Raw genomic sequence first — 21128 nt, forward strand, 5'->3', positions numbered from 1 at the left:
TTTTAGTGCGCTGGTCACTTCAGAGATAGCAGGGCCCACTCTCAAAACACAGACGGTGTGTGCTTGTGAAGGAGGGTGGTTGTTACACTAAAGTGATTAAAACTAAACTTGAGTGTAAGATTCCACTATTAAGCAAGCTTCTTCTCTCAACCGATTCTCATTCTCTGCTTTTTGTAGGTCTGCCTCCCCTTCACTAGTCTCCTATACATCAGTGATGATCCGGAACAATAATCCGCCTGCCTAGCAACTACAGCATCCTCTTTGGTGCGGGACCCCCCTCCCTCACAATTGTGTAGATAAAGTCTCGTCAAGGTTACACAGTAGTACCAGCCCATTCGCTCCTTCGTCTTTGTGCTGAACACGCAAATGGGGTTGATGCGGGGATGTCTGTGCAGATGAGGGAAGCGAGCTGCAGTGCATGCCCAGGCTTCCCCCATCACATGCACAGATTAGACCTAGAAGAAGCGAGAGATTGGTGGCCCGTCCTTGATCAAGGTAAGATCAGTACACACCTGATACTGCAGAGAAGGGGACAAGACAGCCACCCTTTACTGCAAGGTTTCTCTTAAACACACCACGGAACACAATCTGGTACAAAGTCAGAGGAACGCTCCTACATTTCTTTAAAAAGCAAGCCTGGATAGAGAAACAGCATGATTTCATTCCTCGTGCTCGAGATCCATCTCTCAGAGGAGGACAACTAATCCTGGGAAAGTAGATAGAGCCTGAATATATTATTCACAATCTCAGACTGTGCAGAGTAGTCATGGATGTTATGCTTGCCTTGTACTGGAGTGTAAATAGGGTGAGCTTACAGAAGCATAAGGGGACAAAAAAAGATCTTCCCAATAAATCTCAACTCTTGTCTTGGCCAGAGTGGGGCATTCCCACTGATACACATTCAACTCTTTAGCGCAAAACATTAATAGGTTCAAATAACTATAGTCATTCTTCAATGAGGAAGTGTTCTTTAATAAAACCTCTTTAGTGCAGAAGTGAGCAACAAATAAAAACATGCTTTTGGTCCATATTAAAATGCCAAAACAGTTTTGTCCAATCTTCAAAATATATATTACAACTTTTTATTTATTTTTTGCATTTTCAAACTCATTGACACATCAACCAGCCAAAAAAGATTAAAAAAAAAAAAAAAAAAGTCAAAAAAGGTCTGCACTCAACAAAAAGAGTAAAATCAACTAGTACATTGATTTTGTCTACCAAATTTTGGAAACTATTTAACACAAAACACTTTCAAACGTACTAAAATCTACCTCAGATAACACCGGGTAACCCAAGACTAAGAATAGTCTGAGCCCTGAAAAACTGATGTTATAATTTAACTTGAAATGCATTTTACGTAACATAGAGGAGATCCGCCCAGAAATTAAATTGAATTAATTCAAGACAGAAAACAGGAGACACTTCTTCACACAGAGTTTCGTCACAATCTGGAACAAACTCCCCAACGATGTGGGTGAAGCCAGCAATTTGGGAACCTTCAAAAACAGACTGGATAGGATCCTTGGATCACTCAGATATTAATGGACACCAAACAAGCACGATGGGTTCTGATGAATGTAGAGTGACATATAGGGTCTGGTAGCAATGCAGCAGTGTGGAGGTGTAAATGAAGTGTCCGTGTGTGTGTGCCTGTGCGCGTGTTCGGGTCCGAGTCTCACCTGCAACGCGCTGTTCAGGAAGCAGCTGTTCTGCCCAGGCTCGTTGATGAGCCCCTTGCTGGGTGCGATGGACGTCATGGTGCGAGGGGTGAACATGCCCTGCAGGCCGCTGCTCCCCGATGCAAAATAATTCCTCTTCCAAGACATGGTCCCTTTTCCCGCCCTCCCTCCCTCCCCCACGCCAGCAACCTGCCCGACCGCAGGTGGCGCCTGTCGCAGTGGCTCTCCCTCGGCTCTGATCACCAAGGAACCGTCCTTCTCCGCAATGAAGTGCAGAGAATCATCCTGGCGAAAGTAAAATAAAGAAAGGATCTACGATTCTAAATAAAAAACGAAAAATGAAAGGATCAATCAATGGGTGAAAAAATAAAGTGCCGTAGATGGATGTTTATGACTGGATATTCCCGTAGTCCTTCCCATGTGTTAAAATGGCCCTAATACCAGGCTGCAAAAACCCTGAGGGTTCTGAGCTTTTGTACCTCCTTACATAACCCAAGTTGCTTTTAAGGATTCATGTTGAACTTCACTGGACTTGTACCTATTGAGTTTGGGTTGGGCTGGAGATAGGGGAGCAACAAATGCCGTGGAGGGTGATTTAAAAAGGTTATGAATGGGGATGGAAAAAGGCAAGGAAGAGATCCTCATAAGAGGCTGCAGACAGAGCTCAATGTGCCGGGAGCTCCAGGACAATCCAAGTTGTCTTGCTCTTCCAGGGGAGGTGGAAGAAGAAAGCTGATGCTAATGAGTTTGTTTATCGCGGTCTTCCCCCCCAGCACTGCTCATTAGCTGGGTTGCTGCTCCGGCGCTGGCGGCTCCTGGGAGTTGCTTATGGAATGACACTGAGGGCTTGCGTCAGACTCGCTGAGACGGTTGTCGTAGGGGCTGCTCTAGTTACTCTGTTCCCGTCAAAGGTTTAAAGGGTGAAAGGGTTTTTGAAAGCAGAGAGGTTCTTCAGAGCAAGTTCACACACGAACGCCAAACCTTCCTGGAGAGAAGTCGTCGTCGTCGTTGTTCGTTCCTTCTTCTTCTCAAGTCTGGGGGAAGAAGAAAATAAAAGAAAAAAGTCATTAATAAAAGTAGAGTCCTTCACATAGAGCCATCATTCCTACACCTCAGAATGCATTAGAAAACAGAAAAAAAGATTTTTTCCAAGCTCAAAACCCCCCTGTAGCAGGCTGGCCCCACCTGTTTATCACTCTTCTCTGCTAACATTACAAAAGGCAGAGAAATTCCTTTTACGAGACCATGGCAATCGTCCAGAGGAGCTCTGGCAGAGGGGAGGGTTTTTTCACATCTTTTTTTGTGGCAGCTCAACTGCAGTGCGTTTGGGATGTGTGAGGAGAGCAGGGCTATGGCGCTGTACGCTGGCCCTCTGGGGAAGGGGGGGGATGGCAAATGTTGCTTAGCGAGTCCCCGAGTCCCTCCACTCTGCAGCTTCCCCCCTGCTGGTTAGCGCACAGCTAACACATCTGCTGCGGACTGGAAAAACAGCATGACGACACACCACCACGCTACACTGTAACACTGCATTCAGTCACTTACTCTAAAGCCCTCCAACTCAGTGCTGACTGCTCTGGCGGCTATACGCGATCACAGTTCCTCTATGCTGCCTGGCATCCACCGCGCATTAGGCTTGCTCACATAATCGCCAGCTAGTTTCATCTTGGGCAGTTTGATTCCAAAACTCTAGCCCAGTATTTGCCCAGGAAGGGTCCATTAGAAATACAAAAAAAAAAAAATCTCAGCATTTTAAAACGTTCAAATGCATTCAACTGTAACGTGCCACGCCATAATTCCCATAAAGCATTTTCCGCTACAATGAGCGGAATCGCACATTTGGGTTTAACAAAGGAAAAACTGCTTTTCTTGAAATACAATCACAATCGCCATCTAAAATACACATTGAAACTGCATTGGGGAAATAAGCTTGAATCGAGAGTCCATATTCCTGTTGTGGTGAGTTTTATATCTATGACCCAGTGTGGCAGACCCTGTATGACAATATAACCCCTCCCTAAACAAACTAAGAGATTGGAACATGGTCACCTGACAGGCTGAGTCACAGACGGACATATTTACCCGGCAAATAGTGACTCACAAGAGGGCCAATAACTCATGAAGTCATCCAGCATAAAGCGATCTGTCCAGGGACCAAATTTGCATTATCTCATAGATGGCATGGACTGCACTTTCATTGTGCTACTCTTTGTTTGGTGGTGATCTGCTTTTGGTCTACAACACTAAAAAGCAAGTCCATGACAAGGTTACCCAATATGGCCCCCAAAGCATTAAAAAAAGGTAAAGTTCTGTTCCTGACAGTCTGACCTGATCCCAACACCCAGCACTGCCGTGCACACACACATCCACTTCCCCTTTCCCACAGGTAGGTTAAAAAATAACTTTGGCCGATCAGGAAGAGCCCGTTGACTTGAATGAGTGGGACAGTGCCGGACTGAATGATGGGGAAGTCAATCACTAAGTAAGAGTTGTCTGCAGCGCACAATGCTGAAGGCACTGAAGATGAAGACATTCGACATTCAGAGCCCCTGTTCCATCCCTCCACTTACGAATAGGTATTGATCTTGTTCCTACCACCTCACTGACACGGGGGAAAAGCATTCAGATGAGGATTTTCTTCATGGTTTTAGAAGATGACTCCCACTCAAGGCATTTAGGTCAGGAACAGGAAGTGAAACAGAAAGCCCTTTTGGTTTGGTTGATTAGTTACAGGTGGAAAGCTGTAGGTTCTGAAAGTTGGACCCTCTTGCTTTCTCGGTGTACAACAGTACGTTCTGTTCTGGGTTACTGAATGGGATTTGGCAGCTGAAGGGGTGCGAGTAGTGTTTTCGCTGTCGCTACTTGCTCCCATCAACTGCAAAGGTTTAATTTTTTTTAATTTTACAATAAAGTGACAGTCAAAATAACAGTGCAGTCACAGATTTCGACTGGTTGCGTTTCTAAAGTTATTTGCTTGTTGCAGCTCTGAAAGATTCACATGATTGCAACGGAAAGGAGAAAAACAAAAAACAGTAGTTATATAGCTTTGAAATTAAATCATTAAAATATTAGCTTTAATTCTGCTTTTTGTGTAAGGCCTTGTGTTTAAGAGCCAGGTTTTAGAGAGATCTTAAAATCCTCAACAGACTTGTTGGAAGCGCTGGCGCTTTAGACCAATTAAGTCAATAAAGGATTCAATTAAGTCATTAGGAGGTCGGATGCAGTACCTGCAGTGAGGATAACCCAATTTAGCTTCAGCAATTTCCTTAAACGGAACAAAGTAACTTCTCAGTTTTGAGGGTGAAATGATCAGACTGAGTGACCATGAGAACTTGCATATATGCAGCACCATACCCGTAGAATTAAATAAAAGCTAATATTCTCTAAATCACAGCACAATTTATTCTGTAATTCTCTATTCATTTTTTCACACGGCAATGAAACGCATGACCTAATTTTTTTCATAGCTTTATTACACTTTGCCATTTTCAGTCCTTGAATCAAAAGTAAATTATAAGCTTAATATCTTAATATACGTTTTATAGGATTCAAGTTTGTATTAATTTTTTATCAATATCGTCTATCTTATGACTAACATAACATGGCGTCAATATTTCCAGTAATTCTCAACCAGCGCCTCTCCAGGGGCTCAGGCTGTGCGTCCACCTTGCCGATGACGGATTACAGATACAAAGGATTACTGAGTCACTAGTCAACAGTGACTACAGAAATGTAAAAAAAAACAAAAAACAAAAAAAACATGGAAAACAATGAGCATGAGACACAGCTTTCCCACTTCGCCACATGGTAGCAGAAGCCGGGTGGATGTGTGGACCATGTGACCCACAACCCCGGCATGGGGACCTGAAAGGTTCTGCAAAAACAGCAGCAGCAACACAGGCCAGTGCTGCGCCACTCCAACTGACAGGCCACACCAGAGAGATTAGCCTGATCACAGGCCCAGATTAGTCTGTCCCAGTCCTCAGAGTCTGTCTGGAGCACAACACAGACTCTCTAACAGCACTACAATTATTATTTCGCAATACTGTAATTAAATCTGATCAGGCTCAAAGCAATCCACTGCCGCACGACGACGGAGAGCTGGATCAGCTGAGAGCAGGCCTGTGCATTTGCATTTTATTTTAGTCATACTTTTAATTATTAAGTCAGTGTATACTTAAAACAGATTTTGTATTAATCATTTTACCTCTTATTTTTCATCCAAATGTATAGAGGCACTTGATGGCAAAAGGATTAAGATTGTAAGAATTGTAAAACCTAACTACTTTAATAATTTTAAATCAAGATATTTCACTTCACATATTTCACAAAATTAACTTAATGGAAGGAAACAAGTATTGGTTGTCCAAACAAACTGGTCTGAAACATTACGGCTACCTGGATTCTTTTTTTTGCTTGACATTGTTCATTTGTCCATAACAAATTGGCGAAATTGCTAACAGCTTAAACATCTTGCCTGACTCTTCGTGCTCCAAGACAGTGGTACCCTTTGGAGAATCCCTTCATAAAATAAAAAAGCATTTGATTGAAGGGTAAAATGCTTAAACTGAATAAAGTATATTGTTCCTGACATCGTATGACATTGCTGTAAACAATGTAATATATTTTGGTACACGACAGCCATCTCTAAAACACAACCATAGTTTTGTTTTATTAAAAACCCTCTGAATCAATTCAACGTTGTACATTTAGACATCACGAAACGGAGCGTCTTTAGGACCTCGTTTAATCAACGGCAGTAAGGCTTAATGTGCATCGCAAGCACAATTACAAGTAAAATGCACACCCACCATCTCCAATAGCAGCCGTACCAAGGGGAATGCAATGTTGTGCACAGAGCCTGGTGTGTGCCTGAAACAGTATCAAATCCAACTTAATGAATAATTCTAATAGACAGAAATATTCTCAATGAGACTTCCATATAGCGCTAAAGACAGTGTTTCATGTGCTTGTGGTGCTCGCTGAGCCAAGGGGTAGAATTTTCCCCTGTGCCCCCGAGATTGTGTTAAAAATAGCAAGCAGTGTGGCAGGAATAAGACTGGCTGAATGAATTCTTTGGTGTAGTCTGTGGGACAGTAAGGAAAGAGTCCTACCTCCCGGTGTGTGGCGCAGGAAAGCACAAGGAGGGTGGTCAGGGAGACGGTATTGTGGGCCTGGCTGAGGTTACTGGGCCGGTGAGGAGGGAGTCACACTTTGCACATTAAGCACAGGCCTTGTAGTTGCCTTATACCAGAAGATATTGGAGAGATCTACAAGTGGTTTTGGCCAGGAAAATAGAGCAGAGCCTGGGCTACTGAACTCATTGTGCGCATTTAGCCTCGGCTTAAGTCCAATGCAATAATGTACAGCTGCTTTAAATGTACAGGTTTTTCCTGCATAACCACTTACCAAGCATTTTAAGAATCAGCCAAGCCTTGCATTGTCATTTACAAGGAGAAAGTGCATCCAAAAGCATGGGTGTGTAACAATGTTGCACATACACAAGTTCCATTCATGTTTTATTCACTGCCCCTGCCAACTTTAATTAATAAGCCTCCCATAGGCAATTTCTGTATTTGTATTTAATAAATGTCACGCATCTACAAATAAAAAGCCCAAGTCATACATATAATCAGTTCTGATATTATTATGCCAATTAAGTTTAAACTAATCAATTAATAGAACAGAATATCCTGCAGAATTGTGATATTGGTCAGCATTATTCACAGCAGTATGCATCTAGACTCACGCCAGGTACAGTAATCTAACTCACTGTCCAATTACGTAAACGTGTAACTACAGTAACATCCTCATATCACCGAAGAGTCTAATTCCAGTCTTGTACCTTCAATTACAAATGTGTACCTTAAGAACTGAACTTTTTAAGGATGTCACAGGAAGCACAGTTTTGTCAGTGTGACCTTCAGTCTGGCCTTATAGCCATGCACAGTGCTTACACAGTGATTCAGTTGGGCACACGAGATAATGGTTGCCTTGGAGCGCAGAAAGAAAGAAGGGGGGTGGGGATATATATATATATATATATTAAAACCATTTAAAGACTCTGTGGGTAATGAAACCTAAAGGATTTGATTTATTATTCCAATCAAGTTACTACACAGGCCCCCATCCACTGCCACAGTCAGACTTTCACTGAACTGACTGTAATATTATATTATTAGAATATCGCAGAAGGCACAGACTAATTCTCCCCATGCATATATATTCAAAAAAGTGATGAAGTATTTATACTGCAGGTTTAGTCATTGAACTGCAAAAGCTTTGATGAACAAATTCAAAAAGAAAGCACAAAACGGGTATAATCAGACCACTCCGACAACACAGCAGCACATTCATAAGTTTATAACCATTTGATTTTCCCCCAGTACATTTACACACAATACAAACATCCACACTCTGCAATAACCACCTTCCCTGCATAACGCACAAGGTCAGCCTATACTATGCGATACGGGGGCGTGCCGTGTGCTTGGTGGAGTGTCCCCACTTGGATTAGGTCATCTTCAACTAGACTTAAGTCACTTCAAATGCTCCTCAAGTACTTTTAACAGCACATCAAGGCTAGACCTCCTAATCACACCTCCAAGTTCAGTCCCATCCCACTCACCTGAAACCTGAAAAGATCACAAGCAGATGAGTGTTAGCCGAGTTCAACGGAGGGTAATCGGATTTGGTTTCACCTTCACGATTAGCATCTTAAAAGTACCTGAAGAGAGAATTTCAAATGCATTCCCACCCCTCCAATCTTTCAAATGTACTTATGGTAATGCATCAGACAAAAGCACTTCCTAAATTCATTTCTTGACACGCACCATGATTCCAGCAGCACCTAATAATTCACCTGAAACGCTGCCATGATTTACACTTATTTGGATCACAGGACTAGCATTGCTGAAGTTCGGGGATATTTATATAATGCTGCTTAATGCTACTGTCATTCTTAACTGAAAGAAAATTGATTCGCTGTAATGAAAATTGTATACATCCCCTAAAGTCTATTTTTAGCGCGGCTGTTCTATAACAGTCACTTTGAGGGGAGGCCGACTTCCTGACGGGAGAGGAAGCAGAGTAGGTAGCATCACTCCAGACCCACATCCTTGCAATCCCAGCTGCAGCAGCAAAGCCTGGTCTAACAAGGGCTGTCAACACCATTATATGGGTCAGATGTATGGAAGGAACAAGCGGACAAGCAACTCTTTTTATAGAGAATTTCATCTCATTTAAGTAAGGCTGATCTATTTTTAGTTCTGAACATTGTAGGAGACACTGAGGGGAAAGATAAGTAATTTTGTGCATCTTGGTAGTTGGTGAAGTTAGTAGAAATGTCCGAACATATTGAGAATAATGAGAATTATACTGATGGCTGGTCACTCAGGGAATTGAATGACATTATCATCAGTAGTAATATAAATAATCATCATAACAATGATTATGCATTTCATCTCAACATTCCTAAGCAATCCCTGAAAATATAATTTTACAACACTGCACGCAAACTTGCAGATTAAATCGTAATAATTGAAAGGAAAACAATGGAAGTAATCCCTTTAAAAAAAAACAAAACAAAAAAAAAAAAAAAAACCACTAAAACCTCCCTTAGAGGAAATTGGCACCTGGAGGTTTGTTTATAAATCGCTTACATAATCTGCCACTCTGCGTTCTCCACAGGACTCCGGTGAAGACCACACGGAGCTCTCCCACACACCACAGAGTGTCTCTAAGCACCTCTAATTCCTTCAGCTGGCACCTTTCCACCGATGTCGCGGTGCCAGGCTGGGGAGTCCGAGAGCCACCCTGGCACTGGAACAGACCGCGCAGGCCCCACCGGAGAGATCGGCACGCACGGCCCTGGACTAATAACCCTCGCAACAGGCCTGTGATCGCAGCTCTACAGAGGGCTGATCCACACTTCCCTTGAGGTTGCGGGGGCAGGAAAAACAAAGCATCAGTGTAGGCACAGAATGACACTAAGGAATTGTTTCCTCTTAGTCTGAAATGAAATGCTCCTTCATAAACAAAACAAACATTTTATGCAGTGTGCTAGTAAAGTGAAGGAAACTGGGAATGAATGCCTGTGCCGAATTTCTTCCAATTCCAATACACTGAAGAAGAAATACACCATTAAACGGATGCCTTTATTCAAGGCAACTTAGATATTGTTTCAAACACTAATATACAAGTTACTGCATCGCCAAGGTAACCACATCACTAGAAAATCATTCTACACTGCAAAACATTACAGTGGAAAATTAAATGACACAATGGTCCGAATGAACAAACGGTACCAGTTCTAAAAGAAATCATAATATCCATAGAGGCTATACACAAACATTGCATTGCATTGAGCACCATTATTTACTGCCCTCTCAGTGTTAATGAAGTCCGACTGGACCGGGTGACATCACCGCGATGACTGGCATCTCCCAGTCTCATTATGGTCTACGATTTCTCATCCATCACAAATGGAGTATTTTAAGTAAATCGAAGAGTGGAGGGGGGATAAAAGAACAAGCATATTGGCAGCCAAAGCCCATGAGAAAGAACTAAAAATAAAAATCCACTAAGTGCAGCTGCCCCAGGTACAGTACAGAATTATACAAAACAACAAAGTCACATATGGTTCAATTCTGCTTTGGAAAAGAGAAACAAAATTACGGAAATTAACCATTTCCTCTCCTGGGTCACATGGGGCTTGGCTACCCCACACAATGCCACAGCTGAATTTAAATAAAGAAAGCACACGAATAATAGTCGGATTGTAGTGCGATCAGGAGCACGGTGAACTCGGCAGCATGATCACACGAACCTGTCAACTCCAGTCTAAACTTAGCCCTGTAAAAAAGCAGGTCCCAACCCCTCCATCAGGTGACGCACTGCTCCCAGCAACCAACGGAGACCAATTTTATGCATAGTTTCAGAGCAGATGACCAGGCAAAAAGAGCCAAGACAACAGCAAAATCCTACCATTAATGCCCAGGGTTATAAAGTAGAGGTCATTCATCTCTTACCAATCAGATGTCTCACACATTTCAAATGCAGTTTTTATGTTAGACATGATGGCAAACAGTCACTTACTAAAAGGCTTTAAATCCTTATTGTGAGAATCGTTAGAGAACAAATTGACACAGAATGTAGGCCTACTCCACCACGTGAGGTTTCCACTGTTAAAACAGCTTGACTACAGTTTGGTTTCGACTGCTGCCAAACTGGCAATTTGTATCTGGTATATTGTGAATCTAGAGTGAGCAAGAGCAAGATTGCAACTGTTTATGTGGGAGGGATGTGCTCTGGAGGCTGCTGACCGTCTGACATCATTTAACAGGTGCTGGAAAATCAACTATAAGTACCTCTATTGCAGCACTGTGTGGATGTCGGTTTTATACAACAAAGCAATGCAACAGTGAGACAGACAACCCATATCTGAATGGTCTCTTTAAAAGATAATTCTCTTAATGAAGTAGCATTATTTTTAATTTCTGTTTGTGTCCTACTTCAATCACAAACATCACTGAAGTGTCCACACATTGTTCCTGCTAAATAAACAGAAGTCCAGCAGACACAATTAATGAAAATTAAACGGATTAGACTACAGAATTGGGACATTAACAACAGCTTTGCATTTCCAGTCAGATAAAAGTGTCATGGTTACAAACACTTGTTGGTAAGCGTACTTGTCCCATTCAATCATGATACAAAATGCATTTGAAAATCAAACAGTCTAATCATTGCCAATACAAGCATGAGAACCATAAAAAAGATTAGTGGTTAGCCTAGCCTGTTTGGTGCTTTTAAAGCCGCCCACCCACCCACAAGTGCTTCTTTTCTTGTTTTGGACAGTGATTTTATTATTTGTTTATGACACTGTTCTGTGCCATAAATCTAGGATTCTGGCCATTCCTTTTCACCCCTGGCTCTAAACCAATAAATATATCAAAAGCCAAAACATCTATCATGCTTCTAAACCTCAGCTGTGTTAGCATTTAACCTGTCCTTGTAATTGTCTTAATGTGGCATTATTGTATTGAGCTCATCCCCTGGACCCTCTGGAAATTACCCGACGGGTTACTTGCATTAAAAATTAGAACTGTAATGCCTCTTGCTCGTTAGGATTGTAATGTATTCAAAATCCAATGGACAAAAACTATATTAAATTATTTCAGTTGAACACTAATGTGTGGATCCGAAAAACTGTTTAAGGCACAGATGAAAGTAGTTATATGGGAATAAGTTGTTGGAATAAGATTACAAAACAGATTAAAAACATTTCACAAATACAATAAATAAGGAAACTACGCAGATTTTTCTAATCACAATTAGAGGGAATAAATCAGGGGAGTTTCAACGCCTTAAAAGTTGTCTTTGCAAATCGCGATGTAAAAGTCTGAATCAACTTGCTCTATAATAATTTCAAAGTGGCTATTATTCCAATCCTAGACAAATGCAGATCATAGATGATAACAGAGGCTAGCCTTAACGGACAGCAGCGTGCGACTGGATCTTCCGAGGAAACATTTCAAAGTCGCTTCCTGTTCTCGGAATTCCTTTCTCAAAGGAACAGTAACAATGTAATTAGCTTCCATGGTCCACGATAACTAAAATTAAAGATTAGGATAATGCACTACTCATCAACATACTATCCAAGCTATCCCTGCTTATTTCTACTTTTTTGTTTCCTCAGAAAGATAGGACATTTAGATGTATCCATATTACATCCCTCCTAGGTCCCTGCACCCTGAACACACACACACACACACACACACACACACACACACACACACACACACACCCTGCCTGCTGGCTTCACTTATCCCGTTCCGACAGAAACCTGAAGTGACACAGGACCACAGAGAGAGAGAGGGGAGGGGTGTTTTGCAGTAAATTTCCGCTAGGCAAAGCGTGTGAAGAACAGCACCGCCGACAGTTGCCCTGGAAACGAGGAAAAGCCGAAGCACATGATTCCAGGGAGACACACCAACGGGCCCCCTCCTCCTAAACCCCTTCATACCCCCCACCCTGCCTGGCTACAACTGATACACGCCAACAAAACAGAGTGGGGGGGCAAAATAAGAGTGCAATGGAGGGAGAGAGAAACTGTCCATCAGCTCCTGCCAACAGCGGGCACAGAGAGACGGAGACACAAAGGAGAGGAACATGTTCTGAATAGGCCAGTGATCCCTCAGGAGACCGAAAGAGCCCAGACACGGAGGACTCTGAACTGGAAGTTAGGTGTAGCATGTTCGGAAGCAGATGCTCAAAACTTAGACCGCTTGCATCGGTGTCAATCATGTCTTGCAATGATTGGCCATCTTGGGGTTAGAGAGTTAGCTCTAACAGAATGGACAAATTAAAGATCAATCAGGGCAGGTCAAAATGTTAACCTCTCTCTGACAGCTCTAAGGAAGTTGTCAAAATTGGTGAATTCAGTTGCTTATTGAACTAACAACCTGAACCCCAAACAAGTCTTCTGGAAGTAATGGGTACAAAGAATGTGCAACTGGCACAGAAGAAAAAAAAAATTAATCCACCACAGTCATTTTAAACCTGTAATATGTAAGTGCTCTGTTGCTGTATCCACATAAAGTGGAACGCACTTGGGGTTGTTGAATACACAGCAGAGTTGCCCAGGGGTAACTAGTGCAATATCACACACAAAAATCCCAAATGCTTTCCTTTTTGTCTGGGGATTTGCTGTACCCTCTGCGCTAGCATGCACGGATAACAAATAATACCTTCAGCAAGGAGAAATACCAGCTTTGGTGTGTCGATTAGCGAAAAAACACTTTGTTGCCGTAATTTGGTCTGAATCTGATAGGATTGCATATCCTTCTATAACATGATCTTTTCTATACGTTTCAGCGCAGAAGAGCATTTCAAAACCCATATGATTAGGGGCGGATTGAGATTTGGATGTTAAATATGACAGTGATTTAATATCACACTCCTATTAGAAGTTCTCTAGACTAAGCACCTTAAAAGCTGTTCAAAGTTACACAAAGTTCACACCGCTAGGCTACCTATTAAATAGATGCGTCTTTCTTTTTCGTTCTTTAAGCAGATTTTGTACTCGGAGCAGGGCAAACCCTTTACTTATTTATTATTCCCATTGATTGTCGCAGCCCGGCAAATTCTGTCAAATGTTTTTTCCATTTCTGGGAAGTCCTTCCTTCCAGCCCTGCTTTACATTTCCCCACACCGAGAGAGTATATGCCATTTACTTCTGAATCTGCAACCCTGTCCCCCTCAGCCAACTCTACACAGACAGGAATGATAAAAAAAATATTTGAGATCAATCTAATAAAAACGTGAATTTGCTGACTGTGTCCATGTTTAATGAAAGAACATCTGCACGGTTTTATTATATTGCTCAAGTAAATAGATCAATCATGAACAGCCCTGCCACATTAAAATGACACTTTGTGGAGGAGTCTAGCATGGCTTTAACACTTTCTGCACCTCAGGTAAGAACATCAATGTTCTGCCACAAGGCCTGCATTAAGATCAGAGCATGGTGTTTGCACTGCCCCATTTCTGCTCGGCGTTCAGTCATATATACTAATTCTAAGTCAATATGGCTTATGTTAACACAGCAGAATACACTTACCTTCTGAATAAAAGGAAGCTAAGTTTTGCAAAACAACCAACCTTGCAAAATACTTTGTTTTAGGCTACTAGTATACCTGCTGTTAATCATTTGACTCCAATTGCTCTTTCACCGCGAACAGAACGCTGTCTCAGCAGCTGTTAACAAGTTTAATACAAAAAAAAAAAATCTAACAATGAGGAGGAAACGAGTTTATCTGCAGTGACTGCAGCTGTGTAGTCCAGATACCTGAAGGAGTTCACTTCACGCCTACACTCAAGAGAAAGAGAGAGACAGTGAGGGGGAGAGCTCTTCAAGATTCGAAAACACCCAGCCCCACCTAGGGCTTGGAAAACCAAGTGGTGTGACCTCAGGATTGCAAGCAGAAGTGAAGCGAAAACCCACAGCGAGTGACCTAATGGCTGCACTGCACTGACTCTCACCACGTTTACACCCAGATATCAACCCCAAACCACAGAGCTGTGAGGAGAAATGAAACCTATGGACTTGCAGAGTTCCTATCTCTTTTTGTCTCAAAAACATGTTAAAATGGGTCTACTGTGTCTGGACAGCCAGTTTTACATTTCAAGACCGTGAACTCAAGTAATCCAAAGTGCCTTTACTCTGGAGCAAAGAGCAAGGTGTCAGCCATCCTGAGTCAGTAGAGTGCAAGGATGATGAGAATATAAAGTTACCTTTGGTTGTTGCTGTTGTTCTTGTTTTTATTCAGATTTCCCAGAATAAAGTAATATTTAAAAGGTATATGAAGTCAGTCTAAATTAACTGTAGTGAAAACAAAGTTTTCTTTCTTTTCACATGCAGCCACCCTGGAGACAACAACAAACTTTGAGCTTCAAATTGCACGGCCACAACAATACATTGCAAATCAAATCTGTCATCCCCTTAGGATTTACCATCCCAGACATGAACCGTGTTTGTACTTGAAGGGTAAGCTACTACACTATTACATTCCCAAAACAGCAGGGCACCAATTTACTAAATGAAGGAGCCACAGTCTTGCTACTCCCACTTCATAAGCCAAACTCAATCTCTTTGACAGACAGCTAGTTCATCCAACACAAAGCTTCCAGTAGTCTGGGGGGGGGGGGGGGGGTCAAGATGCTTCACAGCTAAACACAATATTGTCTGCCATATTAAAATAGGCACCCACAAGAATGCAGCCATTGCCTTCCCAAAACATTTCTGTAGCAAGGTGTTAATATCAGCTCTGTTTTACACTGTGTTGTGCCGCATTGTGCCAAAAGCTTTAGGAAAGAAAGTCAGATTCTGAACAATGAGTAAAAATGCTTGCTGCCTTAAATAATTTATTTGGTTCTTAATTTCTCCAAAACAGAGTTTGTGAGGAATGCAGTTTTGTTCCGATCCTATTTCCCAATCCTGTACAACTGAAAAACTAAATATCAGCCACTATGTCACTGTTTCCCACTTTATGCAGCTTTTTATACAACACCTAATGTAATTGTACTACTGTAGTCTGTGTACCATTGACATGCTCAGTGAAGTTGTTCAGAAATAAATATACAAAATGACTAAAACAGGGTCTGCACGGACATGAGTGATTTATTTCCAGGTCAATTTAATGCTTAATGAAGCAGGTTAAATACTGGCAGTGGCTCATCGTGCAAACTCTGCACTTCATAAATAAATGCGTTAATGAATTGGACCAATGCGTACCAGGAATTTAAGCAGTGGAGCCTATTAACAAATCAAAACAATCTGAATCGTTTGATGGCGATGATAAAGTTCACTTGAGCTTGTCGGTGTGGTATTGGTGCCCAAGTGGCACATGCCCAAGCCTTTACAGAAAAATACATTTGAACTGTTCAAAACTGGAACTATAATGTGGGCAGGCAAAATCAATTATACATTCCTGAGCACAAATCATTCCCGCGCACACACGTAATACACAAAACAAGAAAAGAAAATGCTAAACCCCAGAAGCACAAGAAATTAAATCCCCAAAAATGGTTCTTCATCTTCTGTGTAGCGTTACAAGTGTATGATTAAATAACACTGACATACTGACATTTTAAATAAAAGTCTTCATATAACATACATTAGTGCTTTTGGCACAACATAAAACACGTTTGATTTGAAAGACTGACAGGAGATGCCATCAATTGTCGACTTTGATCCATCTGTCGCCTGCCACACTGTTACAGTATGGAACAAGAACAGCTTTCTGTTCAATACTGAGAATTGGTGTAGAAGGTGAACTTCAAATCTCAAATCACTCGACTTGCAATGCATTACATCACAACTTCTGTGCATCTGAAAAGGTTACAACACAAAAAACAAGACAAACATGTTGTACTATTAGAATTACTATTACTATTTAGAACTAGGATTTATTACTTGTATTTTTTTAAACTGTATATTTTGTAATTCTATCCTTTTTAAACTGTAATTGTATTATGCTTAATTTGTACTGTACTTTTGTACTGCTCTTGTAAATACATATTATTATTTTTAGTATTATTATTATTGCCATAGCAGATCTCACAAAACAGAACATTGGAAATGTTGTATAGGTGCATAAGAGGGGGAAAAACCTTTTAAAAATGTCCATTTGCACATTTCCTTAAAATGCAAGTTACTTTCCAACAAATGATGAAACCACAGGAAGGCAGTGATTATCAAGTGAGGGGTAGGGGTGGCTGAATCACTAAAGTAAGGCTCTCCAACAAGCTGGGACCAAAATGCATGTGAAAGGATAGAAAGTACAGCCTCTTGTGAAAAACAGAGGCAGGTGCATTTGTTAAAGGCGCCACAAAACTACGCAGTTAAAGTACAGGATGCATCTGAGCAACAAACTAAAGGACCATCAGATCAACTTTAGAGGATCTTGCAGTGTCGTGCGTTTTATAATCCCTTCAAACACGTTTAGTGCATATTCCAGGTTGCATCTGCTCTTCATTATTTTCCACTGGAAAAATAACATACTGTAAACCATTACATTGGTACACGGATTCAAAGGTTTCCAAAAAACTGAGAAAATGAACTAAATCAAACAATGAACAGCGGTGGATGGGGTAAAATATTGTGCGTCACCGCCACGGTTTGAAGAGGAGTGGGATCAGCAAAAAGCATCAACTACAAAACTATGCAGTTTTCATCCGTGCAAACGAATTGGCCGATTGGTTGTAAATGATTAGTCCTGACCCACATTTTTGGCTAAAGATTAAAGCCAAATGCGGTATCAATGCCGGTGCACATAATTCTGCATCCCTACGGAGAATAAATGCAAAGCACATACATAGCAGTAAGTGGAACCACAGAGACCCATCTGTGTAACTAGCAGCAACGGTGTTTGCGTTGCAACTCAGCATGCAACCCTGTTTATTGAGCAAAAGTGAAAATCAACAGAAGCATCACAAGCCAGACACGCTGGGGATGCATTATGAACCTTAATGCATAGTTAGGCATTTGCACTGGAGCCCATCTCCATTTAAAGCGCAACTTCTGCTCACACGCCGCTCGGAATAACGGGACTTCGGAAACTGCTCCAGCACACTTTCTCACACATAACCAACTCGTTATCTGCAAAAACAGCACGACAGCACCGATCACACACGTACCTCTAACATGGCATCGGTGCAGCACTCCGCTCCTGACACACACCGCCGGGGAACAGCACAGCGTGCCCGCGGATACGCTCTCTGCTGCGGCTGCCGCTGCTCTGCACTCCCGGGGGAAAACGCTCCGCACAAACGACTGGGCGCATTGAACCCGTAATAATGAGCCAGCCCGGGCTCCGGGGGAGGGACGGAGGCAGGGCCGGGGCCGGGGGGGGGATGGGTGGCGCCATTACCTGCAGCTCGACACAATGACGAGCCGCTAGAAGAGCCGCAGACGGGGCAGGGAGGCGGGACAGAGAGGGAGTTGGACCAGCTGCCCTACAAACTCTGGCTGCGGTCCTGTAGCGCAGATCTGCAGAATCCCAGCGATCCCATTGGCGGAGCGATTCTGCAGATCTGCGCAGAGCTGTGGAAAACTGCGCTAGTTATAGTTTGCATCTGCTCTAGTGCTACTGCGAAACTACAGAGGGCGTGTTTTGCTTGCCTACCTGCCTACAGTAAATGCGGAAAGTGCCAGAAGCACGCAGGCGTATGAAATGCTGTCCTGTAAAGGCAGCCGACACACCGAAGCGGCGTCAAATATCACGAAATCTAACGTCCAGTTCACCCCGATTTAGACACCTTTTATGTCGATATATTGCTTATGTCGCGATATGTGGTTTGCAGTGTTGCAAGACGTGATTGTACAGGTATGCGGTCAATTAAACTGTTGTTCGCTTCCCCCACCCCGCTGCAAATATTACAGTAAGCACTAGGGAAGTACGTTCAGTCGAGCACATTCAATTGTCCCACGCTGGGGTCGACGTGCATATACGGGTCTGCTCCGTATCCGCAGGTCTGCGCTGCTCCGCCAATGGGATCGCTGCGATTGTGCAGATCTGCGCAGATCTGCGGGAATGTGCGCCGCCAGGACGCGACCTCTGTCCGCGGCGGGCAGTGCGGTAATGCTAATGCGTATTGACAAGGATCAACAAGTTCCCGGAGGCTTGTGACTCAGTCTGTGACTCAGTGAGGCTTAACCAAACCGCGCAAAGCCGGGGACAGTGATACACGGATGGCTCACCCAACGACTTGGAACTAATACAGGGTTGGTTTGTTAGTCATTTTCAGGTTGTTACTGTTAAACACCCTGCCGTTAGGTTGTGGAGTAACAGTAACAATGCGTTGTGCAACTTCAGTCTCAGCACCGACTTTGGCTTTATTGAAGAAAGAAAAAAAGTAAGGAGCAGGACCTCAACCAATTACAGGAATAATTAAACCCGGTTAGAGTCACGTGTCAACACTTTGCATTCCAAGATCGACCCCCTACCTGGCAGGTTTTGTGATTGAAAGACATCCAGACCTCCCGTTAATACATTCATTCCATTCTTTGCATTTTAAAGCCCAGATTGAAAATCCCTCCCTCCTGCGGGTGTATGTCGGATGACACCCCGTGGAGTTTACGCCAACAAAGGAACATGTGTAGGTCATCAAGATTCGTTTCAATGTATTCTCCTGTACTCCCTTAATTAAAAAAATACAATTAAGATGTGTTAACTGTCAACTGTCCTGGTTTTTGTTCCAACCAACTTCTCAATTACTTAATTGGCATTTTAATTGAACTAATTTGTTTAATTTGACTTTAATTTGGTTACATTTTCAAAAAGCTGGAGCATTCAGGTGCATTATACAATTTTACATTTTAACGAAAATACCAACGGTTTAAAATGATCAATACGCTCTGATTAGGGAAATTACTGGTATAATTAAGTAAATGAGATCTTCATTTGGGACAAAAACTTCCAGGACATTAGGTCCCCAGGACTAGGGCTGGGCACCACTGCCCTAAACCTAACCTTTTGTATACTTGTATAATACCTCAGTACCTCTCAATTACTTAATATAGGAGCTACCAATCAGTCATTTAACAAGAAAAATAACAATCCTTTAATGTTTCTATTCTGTTAAAATACATTATAGACACAGACAACTAAGAATGTCCATGGGCCATCCTCCTTCATCTCCGAGGATGTGTTAGTTAAGACCTCCCACCTGGTTAATAAATATCCTGGGCTGACGAGGTGTAACTAATGCCTCCATCCAGGGGTTTTACTATAGCACTTGTAAGCCTAATAACACTAATATTACACTCCCAGTGTTGTGGATAGATGCATATTGTGCACATAATTACTCCACATGGCGCATTTCAATGTACTGTATTCTGATTGCTTGTCAGATCAACCTTTAACCAACTGAGAGAAGATAAATGTGGTTAACTATTCAGGAAGTTTATTCCATTTAATTCAGCCTAACCACCTGTTTTCTTGTTTTCAGGTATGAGATAACCGTTTTGAAATGACAGCATTTTCTAAACAAAAGCCCAGGAATGCCAGAAGTCTTTCCTGACTGAGCCAACCATTTAGGATTGAAATGTCCTTGTGTAATACACACTTACCAAAGGTATAATTTAAATTTTGGGACTGGGCATTCATTTGAAAGAGAGGAATTGGCATCCGTTGTACAGCAAATGATTTAACCGTATGAGAAAAAAGTAATGAGTATTTTTGTAATTAATAAAATAAAAAATAAAAAACTCAAACCTTGTAATTGTCTGGGTTTCACTCAATGAAAGTTTAACTCCTTTAATCCCCAAAAAGCAATAATGTCAACCAGTCTGTGGGCTGAATGGTTACCGAGAGAAGCACTGAAACCTCCTCCATCCACACAGTGATCATTTAGAGGGGTTTGTCCACTTGACTTCTCCTAACTGGCTTCAGTCTTTGGATGTGACTCTTGACATGGCAAGGTGGTGGTTTAGTAAACCTGTGATGTTAATATCCCATTATGAATTCAGGCATTTGGAGTGTGCGGGTCTCTCTGAGTCACAAAGATAAGACTGCTCTTTTTCATACCATCAGCACTAGCGGTTGCTGACATTACGGGCAAGAAATGTGCGAGTACAACAGTGGATCTCATCCCAACCGAATACCTTCTCTGAGATAAGTACAGTAATCGTATCTGAAATCTGAACGCCTCCTCGTACAAGGCGAGAAATAGCTGTAAGGAGTACCTGTTAAAAGCCCGTCTCAGTGCATTAAACAAAGGCAGGGAAGAGAGTCTTGGGATCCAGTCAGCAAAACACAATTAAAGTTTAAACGGGTTCGATGGGTGAAACTTTACTGCAAAGAATTACTGTGACATGAAACGGTTTTGATACAGTATAGTAAAGTATAGCTTTCAGGAAGCAGAAAAGGAAAGCTCATTTGGCACCAG

The 21128-nt window shown here is 42.1% G+C and overlaps 1 protein-coding gene across 9 annotated transcripts in view; it reads right to left on the minus strand.

Annotated features, from left to right (window-relative positions):
- The window catches only part of usp54a (ubiquitin specific peptidase 54a), an 86062-nt gene that overhangs the window by 43526 nt on the left and 21408 nt on the right, over window positions 1-21128 (minus strand). For 8 of the 9 annotated variants that reach the window (XM_066693917.1, XM_066693918.1, XM_066693923.1 and 5 more), the window contains one exon: window positions 1680-2713. In XM_066693917.1, coding sequence (XP_066550014.1) covers window positions 1680-1826 — 147 coding nt within the window. In that variant the 5' untranslated portion in view covers window positions 1827-2713. Of the gene's footprint in view, window positions 1-1679; window positions 2714-17876; window positions 18018-21128 lie in introns of those variants that run through there. The other variant, XM_066693919.1, reaches the window with a different exon arrangement.

The sequence above is a fragment of the Amia ocellicauda genome, chromosome 20, assembly GCF_036373705.1.
Source record: "Amia ocellicauda isolate fAmiCal2 chromosome 20, fAmiCal2.hap1, whole genome shotgun sequence".
Lineage (NCBI taxonomy): Eukaryota > Metazoa > Chordata > Actinopteri > Amiiformes > Amiidae > Amia > Amia ocellicauda.